Source organism: Myodes glareolus, chromosome 17 (genome assembly GCF_982192425.1).
Source record: "Myodes glareolus chromosome 17, mMyoGla1.1, whole genome shotgun sequence".
NCBI classification, from domain to species: Eukaryota; Metazoa; Chordata; class Mammalia; order Rodentia; family Cricetidae; genus Myodes; species Myodes glareolus.
This window is the reverse complement of record NC_142042.1, coordinates 60,478,373-60,503,927: the sequence shown is the minus strand read 5'-3', so window position 1 is coordinate 60,503,927 and position 25,555 is coordinate 60,478,373. Positions and strand designations below refer to the sequence as shown.

The 25,555-nt window shown below is 40.8% G+C and overlaps 2 protein-coding genes across 2 annotated transcripts in view; one reads left to right on the top strand and one right to left on the bottom strand.

Moving 5' to 3' along the window:
- Rnf115 (ring finger protein 115) overlaps nucleotides 1-13,467 on the top strand; it is a 59,020-nt gene extending 45,553 nt beyond the window's left edge. Inside the window, exons 4-9 of the mRNA XM_085677956.2 lie at nucleotides 2,672-2,883; nucleotides 6,930-7,001; nucleotides 8,111-8,183; nucleotides 9,092-9,185; nucleotides 11,300-11,415; nucleotides 12,238-13,467. Of these exons, the coding sequence (XP_085534082.2) occupies nucleotides 2,672-2,883; nucleotides 6,930-7,001; nucleotides 8,111-8,183; nucleotides 9,092-9,185; nucleotides 11,300-11,415; nucleotides 12,238-12,369 (699 nt within the window). The 3' untranslated portion in view covers nucleotides 12,370-13,467. The remainder of the gene's footprint in view (nucleotides 1-2,671; nucleotides 2,884-6,929; nucleotides 7,002-8,110; nucleotides 8,184-9,091; nucleotides 9,186-11,299; nucleotides 11,416-12,237) is intronic.
- The window catches only part of Cd160 (CD160 molecule), a 36,871-nt gene continuing 20,498 nt past the window's right edge, over nucleotides 9,183-25,555 (bottom strand). Inside the window, exon 6 of the mRNA XM_085677957.2 lies at nucleotides 9,183-10,271. Coding sequence (XP_085534083.2) covers nucleotides 10,252-10,271 — 20 coding nt within the window. The 3' untranslated portion in view covers nucleotides 9,183-10,251. The remainder of the gene's footprint in view (nucleotides 10,272-25,555) is intronic.

Here is a 25,555-nt window from a genome sequence, read left to right as displayed (position 1 = left end):
GTGACTCTTTTGAATGTTTTACTAAGACACTGTAATTGTTCACTGTTAGATTCTACTTATGTAAGTTGTGTCCTGAAGACCCAGTTCTGTTAATGAGCTTTCTCCCCCATATGCTTGTGTAAGTCTGCTCTGAGACAGATGACCTGAAACTATTCTTATCCTTAGTGTTGCTTTGGAATAAAGTTCTGAGAGGTCCTCTTTTATTCTTTGTTCTACAGTTCAGGCACACTGTCATCTGGGGAGGAAAGTAGGCTAGAAATACACTAGTACTATCAGTTTGACCAGTTTGTATTTCCAATCCAGTAGCAAAGTTCCTCTGCTGATGTTGAAGGTGCTTTGAGTTTTCTACTTTATTAGTTGTGATAACAATTAGCAGTAATCTAAAGAGTATAGTTAACCAGGCTAGGAGATGGCTCTGTGGCTAAAGTACTCAGTGAGACTAGAGTTGGGATCCTAAGAAACCCATGTAAAGGGAGGAGAATCGTTTTCTTTAGTGGTGTAGCTACTAGGCAAGGTGCCCATGCAGATAAATCTGTAGATAGCCTCACTTGTGAGCAACCATGCAGAAACTCAGTGGGTCACCAAAAACACACATACAAAAGAAAACAGTAACAAAAACAAAAAACAAAGCAGAAGTGGCATTAAAGTAGAAGGGGACTGGTTGGGAAGAGTAAGAGGACAGCAGAAGTGGAAAAAGGACAGAAGAATTTAATGGGGAATCTTAGGTAGGATTTCTATTACTGTGAAAAGACACCATGACATGACAACTCTTTAACATTTAACTGGGGTGGGTAGCTTACAGTTTCAGAGGTTCTTTGTGGTGGGAAACACAGCAGCATGCAGGCAGATACAGTGCTGGAGAAATAGCTGAGAGTCCTTTATCTTGCAGGCAACAGGAAGTTGACAAACACTGGGTAGTATTCTAAGCATGAGAAACCTTAAAGCCTGCCTCCACAGTGCCATACCTACTCCAACAAAGCCACACCTCCTAATAGTGCCACTCTCTATGAGATTATAGGGGCCAGTTACACTCAAACTACCACGGGAAGTGTGTGTATATGATAAAAATACATTATCTACATGTATAATTAATATATACTAACAAACATTTTAAAATAAAAAAGTTTTAAAAAGCCAGTGAATTGTAAACAAATATTTGATAGCAGTTATTTCTGGAGGTTGTGAGAGGGATACATAGAGAATTTCAGTAGCTTTAGAGCAGTAAACTAAGAGATGGTTTATGGACTTATAATGTATTTTTAACATTTTATTCATATGTTATTTTGCATGTATTGAATATAGTACGATGGTAATCTTAATCCATAAAATTTACATGACATACTGCTACTGAAAAGAATGCTATGGCAGTATCCTGAAAATGCAAGTCTTTATCTCCTTTGAGACAGCCTTTAGCTAACATATTATAATTTCTGTATATACTGAACTTCTGAATTTTATTAGTTATCTGTGCGACTACAGTTCCTATAAGACAGTTTAAGGGGAGAATGGTTTATTCTGGTTCATGATTTCAGAGTGTCGTAGTTCATTGTGACAGGGAAGGCATTGTAGGACAGCTCAGACCATGGTAGTAGGAGCACGTTGCAGAGACTGTTCACTCCTAAATAGGAAGCAGAGAGCCAGCTGGTTCCACAGCCACCCCAGTGTCCCCCAAGAGGCTCTGTGGGATTTTTCAGCTTCTAACCATAGCAGTTTCTTTTTCCCTCCTGGGGCAGGGGTATTTTTGGGATTGGTATCTATATTTTCCTACTTGAAAATAAAATTCTTGTCAGAAGAGTCTTTTTCTGTAAAACCTTGTTCTGGACTGAAGAGATGGCTCAGTAGTTAGGAGCACCTGATGCTCTTGAAGAGGACTGGTGTTGGGGTTCCCAGCACAACAGCCTGTAACCTTAACTCCCGGGGATCCCATGCTCTCTTCCAACCTCCTTGAACATTGCACTCATGCATGCAAAGACACACAAAGTTGAAAACAGTCTTTTAAAATGTTACTTTACCTTTCCTTTCCCCATTTGCTTAGTGGTTCTCCTCCCAAACAGAGCCTTTCTCCCACCCATATTAGTGATGAAAATGTGTACAACAGAGTGCCTTTATCACATATAGCCACACTTTGGCACAGTGTTGACATGGCCCCTCTCTGATGTGAGTGCCAAGTCAAGAGAATTATTTTATAGGCATCTATCTCTACTTCATGGTGATGATGTGTTCTTTACAATTGGAGAAATGTATTTGCTTTGTTGGGAATGTAGACTTCACTTGTGACAAAACACCAAGGTATACTATTGATCTGAATTGTTAGTTATGCATGGGGTGGATGTCTTTGCTTACCTTTAGCTCATATATTTCTGAAGGGGAGACTGGCCAGAGGCAGGTTAAGAAAAGGGCCTAGGAATTTGTTTGCTTTCTTACATATGAAGAAAATTCATTATTTCAAATTTTAAGTGATTTACTTATTTGATTATTTATTTATTTATAATCAAACAATGCTAGGGATTGAGCCAAGAGTCTTCCTCATTCTAGGCAAGTGCTCTCTTATGTAAAATTGGGGAAATATATTTCACTGTTTTGGAGCTGTTGAAATTTCAGTGTTAAAAACAACTTTTTTTTTCCTAATGTGTGTTTTGTTTGTTTATTTTTTTAAACTGATTTTTACTAGCTCTGGGACCGTCTGGATCACACAATGATTTTACAAGATTTTAGACCATTTCTAACTAGCAGTCCACTGGACCAAGATAATAGAGCCAATGAGAGGGGTCACCAAACTCACACTGACTTTTGGGGACCAAGTCGGCCTCCAAGGTTGCCAATGACAAGAAGATACAGGTCTCGGGGAAGTACTCGTCCTGACCGGTCTCCAGCTATTGAAGGGTGAGTTGTTGTTCTAAGTTCTTAGAGGTTGTTTCAGTGAAGGACGTTCTGGCATAATCTAATCTTTATAAGGTTCTCAAACTTACTTTTGTGAACAAGACAGAAGTATAGACAGGATGAAAATGAAACTAAATTGAATGTTATATTCAAGTATTATCAGTTAAGGATTGGTGATTAAGTAGAGAGTGATATATCTAATACACTTCATCTAGCATTTTTACTAATCTCTCAGATTAACACCGAGGGAATTTATCAATATTTTAGAAGAAGCTGGGTTTGGTAGTTCATGCTTATAAGCATTTGGGAGTCTGAGGAGGATCATGAGTTCAAGACCAACCTGGGTTAAATATTGTCTCAAAAAACAGTGTGGTGGTACATACTTTTATTCCCAGCACAAGGGAGGCAGAGATAGATAGATTTCTATGATTTTTTGGCCAGTCTGGTCTACAGAGTGAGTTCAAGGTAGGTAGGTAGGTAGGTAGGTAGATAGATGCATAGATGGATGGATGGGTGGGTGGATGAATGGATGAATGAATAAAAAGAAAAAGTAAAATGAAAAAGTTTGAAAGATACCAAGAGGCATAGTAAGCATATTACATAACATTGGGGTCTGTCTTAGTTAATTTTCTATTGTTGTGATAAAATACTATGATCAGAGCAACTTATAAAGAAAGTATTTAATTGGGCTTATGATTTCAGATGATTAGAGTTCATCATAGCAAGACAGCACAGCAGCAACAGTAGCCATGTTGCCTGGAGTGGCTGAGCTCACATCTTGATCTGCAAGTAGGAGGCAGAGAAAGGGTACGATGGGAAGGCTTTGAGCTGAAATCCCAAAGCCTGCCTCCAGCGACACGTCTCCTCTAACAAAGTCACACCTCCTATTGCTGCCCAAACAGTTCCACCAACTGGGGGCTAATCTCATTCAAACTACTACAGAATGCAAAGATCAGAATTAAATAGATGAGAACAGTGGATTAATATGACATTCCTATGTCATTCCCTGCTTAAAACCAGTTTTCATAGGCTCTTACATCTACCCAGTAGCCCAGGCTGACTTTGAACTCCAGTCCTCCTGCCTTAGGCTCCCATTTGTTGGGATTATAGGAGTGTGCCACCAAGCCTGCTTTATATTACATTTTTGTTAAAGGAAAGGGAATTTTTCTTCTACTACCTCATACTCTGTGCTAAGAAAATTCCCTGTGTCACCACATGCTTTCTGCTCACAGATGTAAAGAAAGCTGGATGAGTATAGATTTAACTTTTTATTCTCTACTGAGAGGTGCCAAGGTGAATGGTGTTGAGGATGGATTTATGATTAGCCAGCCACAATGTCTGCTAATCAGTGACAATAGAATAAATAATATGTTTGAGTGGGGTGTGGTGGCACATACTTGTAACCCCAGCTCTTGGGAGGTGAAGGCAGGAGAATCTGGACTTCAAGGCTAACCTAAACTATATAATGGCTTTGAGACCAGCCTAGACTACATGAGCCTTTAGCTAAAAAACAAAGCAAAACAAAAACAAAAGCAAACTAAGCAACAACAAAAAGCATATGTCAGATGAATTGTATTGTACAGTCAACATTTTTTCAATGCATAGCAATCTTGAGTTTTTTATTTATTTTATTTTACTCTCATTGTAGGTGTTGTAAGTTAAGATTTTGGTTCTCTCAAAATGTTTTGTACATTTTGGTCATTTAAATTATTTCTTAATGAATTCTTTCCTTTGTATAATTACGATTGTATTTCTTTGTTTTTATTTTATGTACATTGGTGTTTTACCTGCATATATATGTATGAGGGCATTGGGTCCCCTGGAACAGGAGTTACAGCTGTGAGCTGCCATGTGGGAATTGAACCCAGGTCCTCAGGAAGAGCAGCCAGTACCCTTAACCACTGGGCCATCTCTCCAGCCCCAACCCACTTCTTTTTAATTTTAGTTAGATGTTGTATTGTGAAATGAACCTGCATGATTTTAGATGTTCAAACATAATTGACTATATAGTCAGTAGTAGGTTTTTTTTCCCACTTACTTTTCTTACCAAGTAGAGATCATTTCTTGAAATAAGATCAGAAAATACCAGATTACTTTCTGAGGGTTATTGAAATAGGGAATTGGCATGGAAACCAGTTTTCACTGTTTGGACACTACAAGTCTACTATAAGGAATCCGTTGTGCATCTCCCAACACACACATACTTGCTTATAAATAGCCAAGGGGAATTCTAGTTTTTTACTTGGTAAAGATGTTGTACTTTCAACTGCTGTCATCTGCCCTCCGGTTATGGGTGGAAGGCGTGGCTGATGCCAAGGAGAAGAGAGTGCGGGGACGAGGAGGGACATGCTGTATTGACTTCAGTCTCTAGAATTCATTGCTTAGAATTCATCCCCTTAGACTTAAGTTCCAAGAAGAAAGGAACCATTATTCCTGCCATAACATGTTTTTTTTTGTTGTTTGTTTGTTTAAGGCAGAATGTTGCCATGTCTTGCCTGGAGTATCCTATGTAGCCCAGACTGACCTTTCAATCCACCTTCCTCACCTCCCTGTTAGTATAGGGATGAACCACTATACCCTGAAAACTGAACTTTGGAAAAATAATAGGGTATATATTAGGAACTGTATTGGTTACTTTGTACATTTCTGGGATAGAATACTTGACAAAAGCAACATAAGGGAGGAAAGGGATTTGCTTTGGTTCACAGTTCCAGGGTGCAGTCCGTCACAGTGGGAGGTCATGGAGGCAGGAGCTGCGGCAGCTGGGCACACTGTGTCTGCAGGCAGGAGGCAGAGGGATGGGTGCTGCTGCCCAGTTCTCTTCTTATCTTTATTCAGTTCATGCCATCAGCCCATGGGATGTGCCACCAATGTCCTGGATGGACCTTCCTACCTCAGCTAAATAAACCGAATCTAGAAAATCCCTAACCTAGAGATTTGTTTCCATGGTGAGTCTAGATCCCATCAAATCGACAAGATTAACCCTCTTGGGAACCAAAAGCAAACCTGCTTTAAAAAGAAGCTGATTCACTCTCACTAAAATCAAGAAGACAGGAGTAACTACTGCTAAATACCTTTAAAAAACTAAGAGTCATTGCAGGATTGGAGACCTGGCTCCACAGTTAAGTGCACTGGCTGCTCTTCTAGTGGATCCTGGTTCAATTTCCAGTACCCATATGATGACTTGACTCTGATTAACTCCAGTTCAGGGGATCTGATGCCCTCTTCTGGTTTCTATGGACACTGCATGCCCAGACATCAGGCAGGCCACACACCCATATACATAAAGATAAACAAATTAGAAATAAAAACTGTGTGGCATTGTGGGTGTAATCATTGGAATACTTGAACTGAGTGTGGAAGATCTTCCAAGATGGTTCTTTCACTTGAGTGTTAGCAGGAGTCCTTAGTGTCTTCACCACACAGGTCTTTCCATAGAGTTCTTACATGGTCCCCACGACAACTGGCTCTTTTAGAGTAAACGATCCAATAGAGACAGGGGTAGAAGGGAAAAAATCATGGTAACTTTTTGTATCCTAATCTTGCAAGCCACACAGTCACTTGTGTCATATCTTGTCTGCAAGATGTAAATCACTAAGTCTAACCAAGTTTGAAGGGAGAGAAGTACTGAATAATTTGTAGACATATTTGCCCTGTAGTTTGATATTAACTACTGTCAAAGTTATGTTGATTAGCTTAATGCCCTTGTTAAGAAGGAAATGGGTCCAGAATGCCTCTGGGTCAGCATCCTTTGAACCTTTTCTCATTAGTATCAGAGACACAAGGAAATGTTTTGAGAGCTACATCATAGCATCAGGTATTTTTCTAACCTAATTCACAAAAGTAGTATTAATTTTAAAGATGGAAGAACTCACAAAGAGCAGTCATGGACACACACTCCAGGCAGTGGACCGATTTCTGCTGCTATCTTTGTGTGATGACTAGTTGGAAACAATTGTGGTTTAGGGTGTTTGTTGTTGAATAGTCAGCCATGATTGTCTATAGAATATTTCTGTGTGTTTTATATTAGTTTTTCCCTCCTTTAACAGAATCATACAACAGATCTTTGCAGGATTCTTTGCAAATTCTGCAATTCCTGGATCCCCACATCCTTTTTCTTGGTGAGTGACCATTCTTTGTATTATTCTTCTTGAGTAGTACCGTTTTAGATGCTCTCGTTTCTGTATCATAGAGAAAGGAAAAGCTGCATAGGTGAGTATATGGATGTGCCTGGGATGTTGCACTGCCATTGTTTGCCGAACCCAAACTTACTCAGAACTGACTTTTCCTTGTGGATGCTCAGGACGACTGTCCTGGTCTTAAGATACTGTCTGGATATACCTGGTTCCTTTTCTGTCTTGGTCTGAGGAGAATGTCGAGGTGGAGAATGACATGCCCCCCCCCCCAGGCTTGGTATCTACTTTGTGAGTTTTCCTTATGGACTGCACAGGAAGATTTTTGTGCTTTAAGAATTTTCTGAAGTTGACAACATTCTACTTTCTTTTCTCAAAGTAAGAAAGTTTCTCAAAACAAACCAAAGACACTTATAGTCTAGTGTTAGAGTGAGACTTAGGCATGGCAGGAATCACAGACAGTGTCTTCTAAGAACCGTCTTTCCTCTAGTTATTTGTGACTTCTAACGTTGCTGTAGGAGGGTTTTCTGTTCAGAGGCACCTCAGTCCTTCCCCACATTTATTCTATTTTATAGCCTCTGGTTACTGTAAATGTGATCTAGCTAAAACCTGTGCCTTCATCCAAGGTACTGCACCAACAGCACTAAGAAAGAAGTCCGGCCAAGTCCCTTTGTAAGCGTTGGTCATATCACAGGAACTGTTATGACCGCTTCTCTACCAGGAAGTCCTTACTGTGCAGGACACGTGCGGCCTCTTTGAATGAGGGAGGTCTGCTGTAGATTTGGGGCAGCCAAAACACCTTTCTTAACTCATGGGCAGTGAGCTCTGTTTTATTCTGGGATATTATGTGGCATTTTAGATGGCTTTACATTTTGTCCCAGTTAGGTAAAATTTAATTGAGAATAGAAGCACATCTCTAGATAACCTGGTCAGCCTTTCAAATACAGAGAATTTCTTTGCCTCTCAATTCTAGAGGACTAGTGAGTTTTCAGCTCTGAGAGAACAGTATCCATTACTAGTCCTCCCCCCCCCCCCCAGTGCTATAAGGCAGAGCCCGGCCACCCCACCTAATCCTGTCTGTCTCATCTCACGTATAGGAGCGGGATGCTGCACTCCAACCCTGGGGACTATGCCTGGGGTCAGACAGGGCTTGATGCCATTGTAACCCAGGTGAGGAGCTGCCTTTTGAGAGGGTGTCTGTTCAGTGTGTCTCATGGTTCCACAGGCTTCCTGCATTCCTTCTGCTACTTTCTGAGATGGCAACCACTCTGCTTTCACTGATATTTTGAGCTTTGGGTTTCTGTGTTTACTAAATGGATGGATGGGCTATTGGTCCAGCCTAGTTTCCATGTTCCTACTAGGCAGCAGGGAATTTCTAGAAGATGATTTTACCTCTAGAGGAAGTAAAGATTTCTCCTGTAACAAAACAATATATTGTAATTTTGTCCTATTATTTAGTTCTATGAGGAACAGATGCTTCACGGAAAAATAGGGTTTCACATGTTAAAGCAGGGATTTCTGCTAGACGGAGCAAAGTAGAGGAAGGAAGCAGAGACAAGATCTTTCCATGCTGTGTGTAATTGCTTCCACTTGTTTATGTTCATCTTAACTTGACTGGTTTTCATTTCCCTGGGGACTGCTGAGAATGGAAAGCACGGTGTCTATTATCAGTCTTCTCACAGATAGTAATATACCTATTTCTTGGATTTTTGCTGCTTTTCATACTCCCACCCCTTCCTTCTGACCGAATGAAATTTTGAACCAGTTAACTATTACTTTGTATTAGCTATAATTTATTCAAGATATCACAACTCTTGGTATCTGAAATCATCTTTGTGCCCAAAGCTGAGCCTTTAAGCTAAGAGTCTGTCTTAAAATCTTGGCTTACACCGGTGTTGCTCTGACATTTTGAAGCAGCTGTGTGTGTTCCAGTACCTGGAAGGGGAGGCCAGCTTCTTGGAGTCCGGCAGAAGTTAAGAGCAGTGAGCATCCTTAATGCTTGCACTGTTTGTTCTCAGCTGGATGGCTCCCTCTTCAGTTACTAAGATAACAAATATTGCTGCTTTTTCTTTTTGTAGCTTCTAGGACAGCTAGAAAACACAGGTCCCCCTCCAGCGGATAAGGAAAAGATCACTTCTCTCCCAACAGTGACAGTAACTCAGGAACAAGTTGGTAAGTTATTTTCATATTTATTCTTTCATCTTAGAACATCTGATCTAATATTTAGTGCATTTCTATTCTAAAGCTATGGTTTCCTACTACCGACTGTGGAGAACCTAGTTAGCATGCCTGCTTTCTAGGTCCCATTGGAAATAAAGAGATACAGTCATTTGTACAAAACTTGATTATAATTAGTACAAGAACTTACTATTGGAAACAAAACTCACTAAATTATTTAAAAAGCTGTTGGAAATGGTGTTGGGTTCATGATACCATGGGGAGAAGAGGACAGATACAAGGCTAGGGATTTGTTTCCCATGTGAGGTGCCGTCAGGTAAATAGAGATAATGTTTGAAAACTCTTCTCCCTGAAACATCTTGGAACTCCTTCCTTTTGCAGTCTGAAGGTCTTCTGCAACAAGCCACTCCTTTCCCTATCTGATCAGACTCCCTTTGCTTCTCACATCAGAGTCCACTCCAGAGCTAATAAGAGTGGTTTATTAGAGAAGGAGTGGATCTGGGGGAGAGGGGAAGTGTGGGGGAGACTAGGAGGAGTTGAGGGAGGGGAAACTGGGTCAGTATGTAATGTAAGAGAGAAGAATCAAAAAAAGGTGGTAGCTGGGCAGTGATGACACACGCCTTTAATCCCAGCACTCAGGAGGCAGAGGCAAGAGGATCTCTGTGACTTCGAGGCTAAACTGGTCTATAGAGAGAGTTACAGGACAGGCTCCAAAGTTTCACAGAGAAACCCTGTCTCCCTGTCTTAAAAAAAAAAAAAAAAAAGAAAAGAAAGAAAGAAAAAGAAAAAAATAAAAAGGAAAGAAAGGAAGGAACTTTTTAAGGGAACTTTAAGTCTTCCTTCAGATGCCTTGATCATCGTTAAGTCCTGGAGCATAGCTCAGCCATTAGATACTGTTAAGCAGATTTCTGCGGTTCAGAATTCGACCCTTAGAACTTCCAATATTGTAGCCATTTTCTCTGAGGGGAAAGTCTTTTGTTGGTTGGTTTGGAGTCCCGAGTGCACTTGTCTTCTGTAGTTCTGTGGCACCATCTCCTGGTACAGCCTTTAATTAACAACTTCAGAGGACCCTGGGACACACTAAAGAAAGCACATTAAGGGGAAGAACAGGATAAAGGTGATTAAAACACAGAATGGACACCACTGAGTTGCTGAGACGAATCCCTTAGTTACGGATCATAGGTTGCCATTGTTTTCTAGGCAAAAACTGGCCGACAGATGCTGTCATACATTTGGGAGCATGTTTTCCCTGTTTCATTTAATAGACAAATAAGTTTCTGCTCTTTTGTTTGTTTTGTTTTGTTTATTGAGACAGGGTTTCTCTGTGTAGCCCTGACTTGGCTGTCCTAGAACTCGCTCTGTAGACCATGCAGGCCTCAAACTCAGAGTTCCGCCTGCCTCTACTTGTGAATGCTGGTATTAAAGGCATATGCCACCACTGCCCAGCATCTGCTCATTTTTTTTTAGTTTTAAAAACTAAAAAAAGTGTGGGAGCTGGTTCTCTTTTCCTAGTGTGTGTCCCAGGGATTGCACTTAGGTCATCAGACTTGGTGTCAAGCTCCTTTATTCTCTAAGTCACCTCACTGGGACAACTCTGCTAATTCTTCTAATCAGTTATCCTAAGAATTGAGTCTACTATATGATTCCTGTTAGGTCTATTGGAGTTAGCCCCATTCGTTGTTTTTTTTTTCTAAAAAAAAAGAAAGCAAACTATCTTTTTCATTTACACACAAATTCCAGTTCCCATTCCCTCCTTCTTTCATTCCCTTCACCTCTCCCCCACCATTTTTATGTCTACTGCCATTTCTGTTTCCATATTGAATAAAATTCTTACTTTTTATCTGCCTACCTCTTAGATATAACTCCCCAGTGTGGGGGAAGGGCACCTTTATTAATGCATTTCTTGGGTTGTAAGAAGCAGCTTGTTTGGTTTTGTTCTTTTTTTTTAAACTTGTGTTTTTGATTTAGACTTTGTAGCCCAGGTTAACCTTGACCTTCTATGCTCCTTGCTCTCCAGTGCTGGGGTCAGGCCTGCACCATAGGCCCTGGCTCTTGATTGTTTTCTTCCTTTTGCTTGTTGTTTTAACACACACATCTTCCTCCAACAGATACGGGTTTAGAATGTCCAGTATGTAAAGAAGACTACATAGTTGACGAGAAAGTCCGGCAGTTACCGTGCAACCATTTCTTTCACAGCAGCTGCATTGTGCCGTGGTTAGAACTGGTGAGTACAGCTGGCTCTGGGCTGGGACTAGGCAGCTGGCAAGTCACCTATTGGCTGGGACGAGGCTGCTTCAGAGGAAAGATGAAGTTGCAGTTCAGAGAGGCAAGCAAATCAAATTTTAGCCTCCTTGTCTGGCTCCTAGTGTCATGTAGGTTGTTTTGTTCAATTATTATCCCTCTTCAGTGCTTCTAACCAGAGCATAGTGTGCTCTATCAAACAGGCCACGGTGGCATGCCAGCAGGTCTTGTGAATACAGTGTTTCTGAGACATTAAACAGACTGGCTGCTCCTGAGCTAGCTGGGCAGGGTTGAAGAGTTGTGCCGGGGTTGGGATAGCCTGCAAAGCCTAGAACACTGATTCTTTGTCCTCTTGAAGATTTAATTTTTAGTTTTTAATCATGTTTATATGTATGTGGAGGGAATGGGTTTGTACACATGAGTACAGATGCCCTTGGAGGCAAGAAGAGGGTGTCGAATTCTCTGGAGCTTGGGTTGCAGACAGTGTATGTAGCACATGAGTCCTGGCAACTAAGCTCAGCCCCCTGCAAGAGCAATGCATGCTTTTAGCCACTGAGCTTTGCTCCAGCCCTCTCTCTATCCCTTAAACAAACAAACAAAAAGGTTTGCTTAGCTTCATCTAGACTACATGGGGAAGTAATTGATAGATACCTTTTTGTCATAATTCAGGTCACTGTTCTGTATTTGTTTGTAAACATTTTACTGACTGAGCCATTTCTCCAGCTTGGTTTTGGGGTTTAAGTATTTGGTATTCCTAGCTTCCAAGGCCATGCTGTTTACATGGACTCATATCATTTTGTTTCAGCATGACACATGCCCAGTATGTAGGAAGAGCTTAAATGGTGAGGACTCCACTCGGCAAACCCAGAGCTCTGAGGCCTCTGCAAGCAACAGATTTAGCAATGACAACCAGCTACATGACCGATGGACTTTCTGAAACTAAAGACTACACCTGAACCAGGGCTGCCTGTATTAATCTTCTTATCATAGCTATAAATTGTTTCAAAACTAAACAAGCAAACAAAGTAGTAGATGGATTTAGGAATCATGTAAGAAACCCCAACCCATAATATTAATGCAATGAGTGTATTTCTCTAAATTTAAGGTTAGGACTTACAGATGGAATTGTATCTACAACCAAATGCCTTTTGTTCCTGAATTCACAGTGATACTTTTTTGAGTGTAAAACTTAATTATGTCAGTTTGCTCCTGCCTGAGTAGAATCAGTTCCTTAAAGTCTAGCTAGGGTTCTGCTGTCATGTTGTCTTGTAATGGATGTCTCTACCTCCTCCTCCAATCTCTGACCCACCAGGAGTGGACTTTGCAGCAAATACAGAGGAGCCAGAGCCCTATATAAAGTTGTTCTGTCTTAATTGTGCAAGAGTATCTACTCTTGGCCACATTAGCAAGGTAAGAATAACTCAGGAGTCTGAGACAATAATACTTGCCTTGATCTTCAGAGAGCAAGCAAGGGAAATTACAGTGGGAAGGAAAAGTCATCTACACTTTGATTTTCTTATTTTAATTCAGGAAGTACAGTATCCCTAAAAACCAACATGGCATGTCTTAGTCTTGGGTTGGAAGAAATCTGATTTTGGTTCCTTTTTGGCATTAAGTTGGGCAGCACATAATAGACACAGAAGGACAGATGTTGGAAATCCTTACTACTGAACTGTTTTTGATGATCCTCACCTCTTTGTTTACTGTCTTTCATACTTGGGACCTTACAATAATTTCCCTCAGAAAAATAGGATTATTTTATTAGTGCTTCTATACCAAGGCACGTTTTTGATAATTAATTGTTATTTAGGGATTGGGATTTTATGTTGCCTGTTTTAGTTTGTAAAGCCTATTTTTCATGTGTGAAACTCTTCCTGTTCTGTTCAGTTCTCCCTATACTTGGAATCAATCTGATCAATGTAATCATGCCCAAAACAACTTCTCTGGGAAAGGTAGACCTCGCTTTAAGTTCTAACACTGCCCATACACATGTTCTGTCCATGTTTAAAGCTGAATAAATGGAGATTGGTGAGAATGGTGTTGAGCTTCAGTGTCTCAGAAGGACATAATGGAGATGCTATTAGCTGTTGGCACCAAAACAGGACCTGAAGGTGTCCAGCTGCATATAGCTCTCGTAGTTCAGAGCAGTCAGAACAAGATCACTACAGTTTGATTGTGTCTCTTTTTTGGCTAGAAGCCCTTGCTCAGTTTTTGATGACTTACACTCTGGTTTGGGGGTAAGTGGGTGAGTTAAAGATGTCTTTGTATTTTGTTAGAGGACAAGGAAGTTGGGGAGGGAAAACAAAATATTGAGAGAGTTCCCTGCCTGCTGAACTAATAGCCTGCTTATAAAGGGTGTGGTCAGAGTATGGTTCAAAAACCAGTTTTGGTGGTATGGGTGTGTGATCCCAGCTATTTGAAAGGCTGAAGCAGGAGGTTCACCATTTAAAGGTTTGCTTGAGCTACATAGTGAATTCAGAGTCTTCCTAGACCACTTAGTGAGATTCCATCTCAAAATAAAAAAATAAAAAGAGGCTGGGGATATTGATTAGCATAGAGCACTTGCTTGGTGTGTATAAGGACCTAGGTTCAGTCCCCAGTTTCTCCAAAATGTGTGCTTCATGTGTACACTTGCATCCACATACACATAATTTAAATAACTTAGAGGAAATGAAAAATATGCTATGCCTTCATGTGGGCGTTTCTTTGTGTGTGTGTTTGTGATCTGTTTATTGTGGTGAGGCCATAAAATACAACCTGAAAATACACAATGACTTTGGATTGGGATGAGAATAAGAGGAAATAAGAATTCTGTTATGAATATTTGATCATTAACTTGGAGGAAGCTGTGTTGAAGTTGGAGCACATTGCAGTTTTTGAGTAAAACACTATCAGTTGTCTCAGAACTTACGGCAGCTCTGTTCGTCTGCTCAGTGTCCAGAGATGCCAAGACAGGCCGGCAATTGTGTTTCCAGTTACACCTGGGAAGCTGGGACTAGAAATTCATTTTACACAATATGGAAACAAAATGCTAGGCAGGGATCTGTAGTGGCGTTTCACTTGTGTTTTAATAAATAAAGCTTGCCTGCAGATCAGAGAGTAAAACAGCCGCCCTGGTCAACCTGTCTGATACATAGCTTAGCACATAGACCACATAGACCACATATTTTCATTTCTTTGTGGTCTCTGAGAGGACATAAGGTATTTCATGGTTCCCCAGACTTGTCCTACTCAATTTTTATTGTTCTTATAATAGGTGGCACCTCACACATTTGAGTTAGTTTATGCTAAGGAATTAGAGTTCTTCGACAAACAGAACCAACTGGCTGATCTAGAAAGAGATTTGCCATAAGAAATTGGCTTGTGCAATGATGATGGCTTAGCAGTTCCAGGAGAGCAGTGTGTGCACCTCTAGTTAAGTCTGAGGCCTGCACACCAGAAAGCCAGCCCTGTATGATCTGGTCTGAAAGCCCGCAGGCCCGAGGCGGGAGCTGATGAACTCCAGCTCTGCTGGCAGGGAAGACAGATCTTCCAGTTCAGACATTTGGACAGAAGGAGTTAAAGCACCCCAAACTTGAGAGAGAATAGCCTTTTTAACTTCGGGTTCTCAATTATTTGGGCTTCGGAATAATATGCTGCTATTTATCTAACTGAGTCAAATGTTAATTTTATTCAAAAACCACCTTCACATAACACTAAAAGTCATGTCTGACTGAATGTTTGGGGTCCTGCAGCCTACTCAGAGTGTGCTTAGACTTAACCATCACAAGGAGGGAACACAGGAGTGGCATGGAGTGCTTTTCATGCCACATGAGCAAGACTTAATTTCTGGTAAATAAATGTCTACATTGGCTTAGAGACTATAGTGGGATGGCATATAGTATCTTGACATAGTTTAACCTAGAAGTAAGAGCTGCCTACCATTCTAGAAGAGAAGGGAAGAACATTTTATATTCTTTGAACACCATAGTGTGACCTGAGACTAAAAGCGTATTTTCATAATGCTTTACCCTTAAATGTGGAACAGCTTAGATACGGTGCCCACTTCAGAGGACTAGTAGTATCTTAGTTTCCTTTCCATTGCTGTGATAAATGCCCCACAAAAAGCAATCTAGGGGAGGAATGGTTTGCTTGGCTTGCATTTTGACTTGCAGTCAGTATGGGGAAGTCAAGGCAGGGCTTGAAGCAGCTAGTCACATCCTTAGTTGTGTGGAGAGAGAATGTCAGCGTGCATGCCTACTTGCCCAGTTCTCTCCACCCCCGCTTCACTCTTCAGGTCAGCGTCTAGTCCAAGAAACGTGGCATTCATGTGCTGGATGGGTCTTCTCACCTCAATCAAGAAATTAAAAAAAAAAAAATTCCTTACAGGAGTGTCCACATGCCAACCTAATCTAGGCAGTCCCTGTCTGAGATTTTCTCAGGTGACTCTAGGTTGTGAAGAGTTGACAGTTCAGAATGAAGCATCACGAGACTGTTACATTAATATTAAATGCCTTACCGTTTGAAGTCTATGCAGAGCTCAGCAGATTTTTCCTTATTCTGATTTTGCCTGCCATGCATGGATAAAAATGCATATTTCTCTATATTTGAATACAGATTTTTTTTCTCTGAGACAGGGTTTCTCCATAGTTTTGGAGTCTGTACTGGAACTGGCTCTTAGAGTCCAGGCTGGCCTTGAATTCACAGAGATTAAAGACGTGTGCCACCACTGCCCGGCTTGTATACAGATGTTTTTATCTGCTGATTTGAAACAGTTATTTGTATGGTCAGAGCACGATAGACTTGAAAGATATCGTCTAGAGCCTCGCTGCCCTCGCAAGGACCACTTATCCTCCATAGTTTTCAGACAGTGTAGGCAAATCCAGTTTTATACTGATTAGTGTCCTGATGCCTTCACAAAACACTGTGACCAATGCAACTTATAAAAGAAAACATTTAATTTGGGCCTTATGGTTCCTCAGAGAGTTCATCACTGTGGGTGCCATGGCAGCAAGCAGCAGATGTGGCACTGGAACAGTAGCTGAGAGCTTATGCCCATATCCAAAAGGAGGAGGCAGGGGGCCAGCTGGGAATGCTGGGGGTTTTGAAACCTCAAAAGCCCACCCACCTGTGACACTCACTTTCAACAAGGCTATATTTCTTAATCCTTCCTGAAAGTTCCACCAACTGAGGACCAAGAATTCAGATTTATAAGCCTGTGGGGGCTATTCTCATTCAAACCACCACAGTTAGTTTGGCCAGGAGGAGTTTGGGAGGAGTTGTGGAGTGCAGAGAAATGGACACTTAATTTTATTTTCCAAGTCTTAAAAGTGTCAGGGCTTAGGAGCTGCAAGGAAGGAAAAGGAATGACATGGTATTTAAGATTAATTTTCCCCAGAGTTCCTATTTCCAATCCTTTGAAACGTTGAGAACCAGGAAGACTTCGGGATGACATGCCTCTGTTGCTGTTTGTAACTTTTCGACCCTTTCCTTATAATAATGGCTTAATTTGTCAGAAAATGTAATTCCTAAGCTGGAGAGATTGCTTGGGGTTAAGACCTTATATGTTCTGTCCCTGTGGAAGAATGACACATAAATTTATGAAGCATTCCATATTTTTAAGGGAAGCGCACATCTGCGCACACTTGAATGCACACACACACACCAGCAACAGAAAAAACAACAACAACAAAATAACATGAATCACCAGTCACTATCAGTGGTCTCAATTATCCAATAAAAGGACACAGACTAGCCCGATGGTGGTAAGTGCTCATAGAGAGAGAAACTCTGTCTCGAAAAACAAAACAAAACAAAAAAAGCAAAAAAAAAAAAAAAAAAGAAAAAAAAGAAAAGAAAAAAAGACACAGATTATTAGAAAGGATGTGAAAACAGGATCCATCCTCCTGCCCTATCCAGGAAACATACCACAACATCAGGATAGACATGACCTCAGAGGAAAGGGTTGGGAAAGATATTCTAAACAAATGGACCCAACAAGCAAGTTGGTGTAGCCAATTTAATATCTAACAAAATAAACTTCAAACCAAAATTAATCAAAAGAGATAGAAAAGGACACTAATTTATTCATCAAAGAGAAAAATCCACCAAGATGACATTTCAATTCATGGAAACAGAACAAATCTCTTCTTAATGATAGATGGATCATGACAGAAATAAAGGAATTAAAGACTTGCTAGAATTCAGTGAAAACAAATACGCAGCATACCCAAACTTAGGGACTCAATGACAGTGGTGCCGAGAGGAAGGTTGATAACACTAAAGGCCTACATTGAAAAATTGTAGAGATCTCATACTAGCAACTTACCCAAGGGTAGTAGATAGCCAGAAATAATCACAATCGATAAAACAGAAGCAAAGAACAATGAATGAAGCAAAAGTTGGTTCTTTGAGAAACCAAAATAGACAAGCCGTTATCCAAACTAAAAGATAGAGAATATTCACAGTGACAAAATCAGAAATGAAAAGGGGGTATAACAACAGACACCAAAGAAATCCAGAGAATCATAAAGACATACTTTAAAAACCAGTATTTCACAAAATTGAAAAAAATCTAAAGGAAATGGATAATTTTCTTGGTACCAGTTACCAAAGTTTAATCAGGAACAGATAAGCCTATAGACCTATAATCCCCAGTGAAATAGATACAGTCATTAAAACTATTGCAGCCCCTGCCCCCAAGAAAGCCCAGGCCTTTTTTTTGTTTTGTTTTGTTTTTATTTTTGTTTTTCTAGACAGGGTTTTTCTGTGTATCTCTGTCTGTCCTGGAACTCACTCTGTAGACCAGGCTGGCCTTAAACTCAGAGATCTTCCTGCCTCTGCTCCCTGAATGCTGGGATTAAAGGCATGCACCACCACTGTCTAGCTAAGCCTGGACTTTTTTAGTGCAGGTTTTAGTGCAGAATTTTACCAGACTTTCAAAGAAGAGTTAATGCCAATACTCCTCAATTTATTCCACAAAACAGAAACAGAAGGAACATTGTGTTCTTCATTTTATGAGGCCGCAGTTACCCTTTTACCGAAACCATGTAAAGACCCAACAAAGAGAATTTACAGAACAATTCCCCTTATGAACACAGATACAAAAAATACTCAATAAAATACTTGCAAACCAAATCCAAGAACACATTAAAGAATCCACCATGATCAAGTAGGCTTCATCCCAGAGATGCAGAGATGGTTCAACATATGTAAATCAACAAATTTGATTCACCATATAAACTAAGTTATAAAAAAAACCCACATGGGGCTGGAGAGATGGCTCAGCAGTTAAGAGCATTGCCTGTTATTCTAAAGGTCCTGAGTTCAATTCCCAGCAACCACATGGTGGCTCACAACCATCTGTAATGAAGTCTGGTGCCCTCTTCTGGCCTCCAGGCATACACACAGACAGAATATTGTATACATAATAAATAAATAAATAAATTTTTTTTAAAAAAAAACACATGATCCATCTCATTAGATACAGATTTTTTTTTTTTGACAAAATCCAACGTCCCTTCTTGATAGAAGTTCTGGAAAGATTAGAGATATTAGGGCCATACCTAAACATAATAATGACAATTTATAGCAAGCCTATAGACAAAATCAAATTAAATAAAGAGAAAATCAAAACAATAAAATCAGAAACAAGACAAGATTGTCCATGTTCTCCATATCTATTCAGCTAGAGCAATGACAACTAAAGGAGATCAAGGTGAACAAATTGAAAAGGGAGAAGTCAAAGTATCTTCATTTGCAGGTGATATGATAGTATACATAAGTGACCCTAAAAATTCCTACAGCTGATAAGCATTCTCAGCAAAATAGCTGGATACAAGATTAACTAAAAAATAAATAACATTAAAAAATCAATAGCCCTCCTGTATACAAATGACAAATGTACTGAGAAAGAATCACAATATCCTCAAATAATACAAAATATCTTGGGGTAACTCTAACCAAGCAAGCGAAGGACATGTATGATAAAAACTTTAAGTCTTTAAAGAAAGAAATTGATGAAGATAATCAGAATATGAAAAAGATCTCCCATGCTCATAGATTAACATAGTAAAACTGATATCCTACTGAAAGCAATCTACAGAGTCAATGCAATCCCCATCAAAATTCCAACACAATTCTTTATAGACTTTGACAATACAATTCTAAACATCATATAGAAAAAACCCCAGGATATCTAAAACAATCCTGAACAATAAAAGAACTGCTGAAGGTCACATAATTCCCCATTTCAAGTTATACTACAGAGCTATAGTAATAAAAACAGCAAGATACTGGAATTAAAAACAGACACATTGGTTAGTGGAATCAAAGGCCAGACATAAACCCACACTCCTATGAACACCTGATTTTGATAAGGAAGCCAGAAATATACACACTGGAAAAAAAACAGCAACTTCAACAAATGGTGTTGGTCAAAGTGGATGTTTGCATATAGAAGAATGCAAATAGATCCCTATCTATCACCCTGCACAAAACTCAAGTCCAAGTGGATCAAAGACCTCAACATAAACCAGACACACTGAATCTGATAGGAGAGAAAGTGGGGATAGCCTTGAGATCATTGGCCCAGGAGATGACTTCCTGAGCAGAACACTGATAGTGCTGGAACTAAGCTCAGCAGTTGACAAGTAGGACCTCATGAAACTGAGAAGCTTTTGTAAGGGAAAGGACACCGTTAATTGGACAAAGCAGAAGCCTACAGAATGGGAAAATATTTTTTTTTACCAACTCCACATTCAATAGAGGATTAATATCCAAAATATATAAAGAACTCAACACACCAGATATCAGAAAAACAATTCAATTTAAAAATAGGGTACAGATCTAAACAGATTCTCAACAGAAGAAACTCAAATGACTGAGAAACACTTAAAGCAATGTTCATTATCCTTAGCCATCAGAGAAATGTAAATCAAAATGACTTTGAGATTCTATCTTACACCCATCAGAGTGGCTAAGATCAATAAGAACAAGTGACAGCTCATGTTGGCCAGGATGTGGAGTAAAGGGAACACTCATCCATTGTTGTTGGGAGTGCAAACTTGTACAGCCACTATGGAAATCAATATGGTGATTCCTTAGACTAGGTTGGGAATCAGTCCACCTCAAAACCCAGCTATACCATGTAACATGAGGGGACCGGCTTGTTGGGGTTTCCGTCCCGCCCAGTACCCCACAACCAGCAAATCCCAAAGAGAAATCACACACAGGACTCAATAAGGTTATAAACTGATTGGCCCATGAGGTCAGGCTTCTTGTTAACTCTTATAACTTATGTTACCCCATTATCCTTATCTACATTAGTCACATGGCTCCGTACCTTTCTCAGCTGGGCAAGTTACATGCTGCCTCTTCGGTGGTCTGCGCAGGAGTGACTGGAGGGAGCTTCCTGTGTCCCAGAATACTCCCAGTCTCTTTGCTCCACCCCTACTTCCTGTCTGGCTTTCCCGCCTATACTGCCTGTTTGGCCAATCACTGTTTTATTAAAATATGATTGACAGAATACAGACAATTCTCCCACACCAATACCACTCTTGGGCATATGCCGAAAGGATGCTCTGCCATACTACAAGAATACTTGCTCCACCACATTCGTTATGGTTTTATTCATAATAGCCAGAAACTGGAAACAACCTAGATGTCCCTCAACAGAAGAATGGATTTTTTTAAAATGTGGTACATTTGCACAATATTACTCAGCTATTTTTTAAATTTACATCATTAAATTTGTAGGCAAATGGATGGACCTAGAAAAAAATCATCCTAAGTGAGGTAACTCAGACCCAGAAAGTTAATTAGTGTGTATATTCACTTATAAGTGGATATCAGCCATTATGTAAATGACAACCAAGCTACAATCTGTAGACCCAGAGAGTTAGATAAAGAGAAAGGGATCTAGGAGGATGCATAGGTCTCTCTGAGAGAAGGAAGTAGAATAGATCTTACTGGTGGACTGGGGGCAGGTGGGAATGGGAGTGGGGGAGTAGGATCAGGTGATGGGGAGATAGGGTAGAGAGTATGTACGGTGATGACTAGAAATAGGGGGCATTTGGGGAGTAGTGTGGAAACCCAGCACAGTGGAAACTTCCTGGAATGTATGAAGGTGATCCTAGTGAGGACTCCTAGCAGTGTGGGATGTGGAGTCTCAACTGGCCATCTCTTGTTGCCAGGCAAGGTTTCCAATGGCAGAACTGGGATACATTCAATTAACTTTTTGGTCAAGGGGATCCCATGGAAATTCCTAGACAAGCTAGACTGTTGTTGTTAAGACAAAGGGTTGCTCTCTGAAAACTGACAGCAGGGGCCCCATTACTGAGGACAATAACCACACAACTCATTGAACATGAAAAAGTCAAGCTGGTACCTACATGGAACCTTCATCCCTATGTTTGAGTCTGTTTGGTTCGGGAAGATACTCTGCAGGCTACCAAAAGGGAAACATTGACACCAACCTAGTCACAACAACTTTAACCTACAATCTGTCCTGCCTGCAAAATATGCTAGGGCAATGGAGGCACAGAGCTTCTGGGAGTAGCCAATCAATGTCTAATGTGACTTAAGCCCCAAGCACCAGAGACTAGATAGCCTAGGGCAAAACAAACACTACTGGAGAAGAAGAAGGATGAGGATGAGGAGGAGGAGGAGGAGGAGGAGGAGGAGGAGGAGGAAGAAGAAGAAGAAGAAGAAGAAGAAGAAGAAGAAGAAGAAGAAGAACAACAACAACAACAACAACAACAACAACAACAACAACAACAACAACAACTAGGTGGGGAAAGCTAGGCTGAATACTGGGAGAAAGAAGGCAAAGTCAGGAGAAGCCATGTAGCCCACCTGAGACAGAGGCTGGAACTTTACCCGGTAAGCCACAGCCATGTGGCGATACATAGATTAATGAAGATGGGTTAATCTAAGATAGGAGTTAGCTAGAAATACGCTTAAGCTATTGGCCAAACAATATTGCAAATAATATGGTTCTGTGTGATTATTTCGGGGCTGAGCAGCCAGGAACAAACAAGCAGCCTCCCTACAACAGGACTCCTAACCATGAGCCTCAGACTCTAGTGACTGCTCTTGGGACTCTTTTTCTTCTCTTGGGTTTCTGTGTCCAACTTTGATATGATAGTTTTTGCTTCATCTTATTACATTCTATGTTGTATGTTCTGCCGTTGTTTCTTGGAAGCCTGTTCTTTTCTAATGAGAGACAGAAAGGAGAGGAGTTGGGGAGGAGCTGGAAGGAGTGGAGGGAGGGAAAACTATAATCAGGATATATTGTATGAGAAAAGAATCTACTTTTGCCAAGCAGTGGTGGCACACACTCAGAGGTACAGGCAGGTGGAACTCCATGAGTTTGAGGCCAGCCTGATCTACAAAGCTAGTTCTGGGACAGCCAAAGGCTACACAAAGAAATCCTGTCTCAAAAAAACAAACAAAAAGAATGAAAAAGAAAAAAAAAAGAAAAGAAGACTTCATGTTCTTGCCTAGGACTTGAGTTCAGTTCCCAGCACCCATGTCAAGTGGCTCGTGGCTGCTCATTGCTGCAGCTCCAGGGTATGCGGTGACTTCTTCTGGCCTCCCTGGACACCCATATGCATATAGCAAATACCTACAAAGATGCACATATACATGCAATTAAAAAGAATGACTGTAGATTAAATGCTTTCCTTATCTCAATATAAATTTATTGATTAACAATTGATCTGTGACAGTTTTGTAAGTTCTCAGATAACTGTTTTTTTAACAGTTCTCTGGTAATCCAATAGTTGAATCTCAAATTAGGAGATTTAAAGGAAGAATTTGGTTTTTTCTTTGTTTGCTTTTTTGAGGCAAGGTCTCTCTATATAGCCCTGGCTGTCCTGGAATTCACTATGTAAACCAAGCTGGAAAATCACTGACATTGACCTGCCCACCGCCCCCCCCTCGCCCGGCGCTGGGATTAAAGGTGTGCACACCCCTGTCCCTCTTCCTTCCCTCTCTCCACTCCTTCCTCCTTCTCTCTGTGTATGTATATCTAGATAATATATATACTCTCAGACACGTGCATATACAGATTGCACCTTGGAGGAAGAAAAGACCTGGTGGCCACCGAGTCAACAGGCAGCGGGGAGATTGGAATCTCACATTCTGCTTCTCTCATATACAAACAGGCCCCATTTTTTCAGGATTTCTCTCTTACAGGACACTTGGCTTGGATAGGTAGGTACCTCATTACATGGTCAATGGCAGAGATCCGCTTAAAGTAAAACTTGGTCATCTCCAAGGGTCAAGAACAAATGACTTAAGGATGTTTATTATCTAGTACACATATATTATAATCAGTTGAACTCACGCGTGTGTGTGTGTGTGTGTGTGTGTGTGTGTGTGTTTGAGGGGGGAGGGAGGGAAGGGTTCATGTTGTTACCTAGTACAACCTTGGGTTTCTGAATCCCTTCAGTGTGGGATTATATGAGTGTGCCACCATGCCCAGTTTATGTGTTGCTGGGGTTGGAACCCAGGACTTCATAAATGCTGGAAAGCACTCTACTGGGAGCCACACACCCCAGTTACCTTGGTTAGTGTGAGAACGTGTCTCACTATATAGCCCAAACTGGCTTGGAACCTCAGACCCTACTGCCTCAGCCTCCAGGGCTAGGAATACTGGTGTGCATTTCCACGCTTGGCTTGGTTATTAATTTTCATATTGGTTTTATTTGTTTGTCTATATGTATTTATGGTTTTGAGGGGACTGAGGAATTGAACCAAGGACATCAAGTGCTCTAAGAGCACACACTAAAGCTAAGCTTCAGTTGCATGCTAGCCCCCTCCCCCCCACACTTTCTTTTTGTCACAGGGTCATGCTCTATAGTCCAGGCTGGCCTTGAGCTCACTGTCCTCCTGCCCCGCAGCCTCGCAAGGGCTGGGACTATAGGTGTACCATACCAGGGTTAATACTATTGATAAATGTTTGGTAGCACTTTGAATCTCCCATGACCTCTTGCAAACGTCAGTTTCTGTCTGGCTACAAGTACTGGTCCTCAAGGACAGCAAGATTACTCAAGAAAAGCTTAGTATGCCTCGTCTAAATTGCACCAAAGGGGCTTAGAAGTGAGGGAAGCTTCAGAGTTGTCTGCTAAGCTGCTGTGAGACTCACGTCAGTGAAGGAAGCAAACTGTAGAAGCAGGGTTTGTATAATAGATACTTAAATATCAAGGGCAAAACCTTTTCCTCTGTGGTAAAGAAATGGGAAGATAAACGTGCTTGTGATGGCTATTTATTTATTTTTTGTTTTATTTATTTATTTATCTATTTATTTATTTTTGAGAGAGGGTTTCTCTGTAGCTTTGAAGCCTGTCCTGAAACTCGCTCTGTAAACCAGACTGGCCTCAAACTCACAAAGATCCACTTGCCTCTGCCTCCCGAATACTGGGATTAAAGGTGTGTTCCACCACTGTCTGGCTTCGTGATGGCTATTCTTGGTTGTCAACTTGTCAACATCTGGAATGAACTAAACTCCAAAAATGAAGGGCACACTGTTGGAGGAGGCCGCTTGTTCTTCCCGGCCACCCGGCTAGCTTAGACCCGAAATAACCACACAGAAATTGTATTATTTAAATCACTGCTTGGCCCATTAGCTGTGGTTTCTTATTGGCTAACTCTTACATATTAATTTAACCCATCTCCATTAATCTGTGCATCACCACAAGGTCATGGCCACCAGCAAAGTTACAGCACATCTGTCTCTAGTGGCTCCATGGTGTCTCCCGACTCCGCCCTTCTTCCTCCCAGCATACAGCCTAGTTTTCCCCACCTAGTTCTGTTCTTCCCTGCCATAGGCTCAAAGCAGTTCTTTGTTCACTAACCAATAAAAGCAACACAGAGACAGAAGGACTGCCCACACCAGCACATCAGTGAGGGATTTGTTTTAATTAAACCATTTGATGCAGGAAGACCCATCTTTGATCTGGATCTTTTGATGTGGGAAGATCCACGTTTAATCTGGGCCACACCTTCTGGTGGTAGCCTCTACAAAGGACATGGAAGAAGGAAGCTTCTGCTCTTTGTCTGCTTGCCTTTGCTTTTGATGGCAAGTTCATTCTCACTTGCCATCAAGTGAAAAAGTCGCACCTACTTCTTCAGGATCCCAG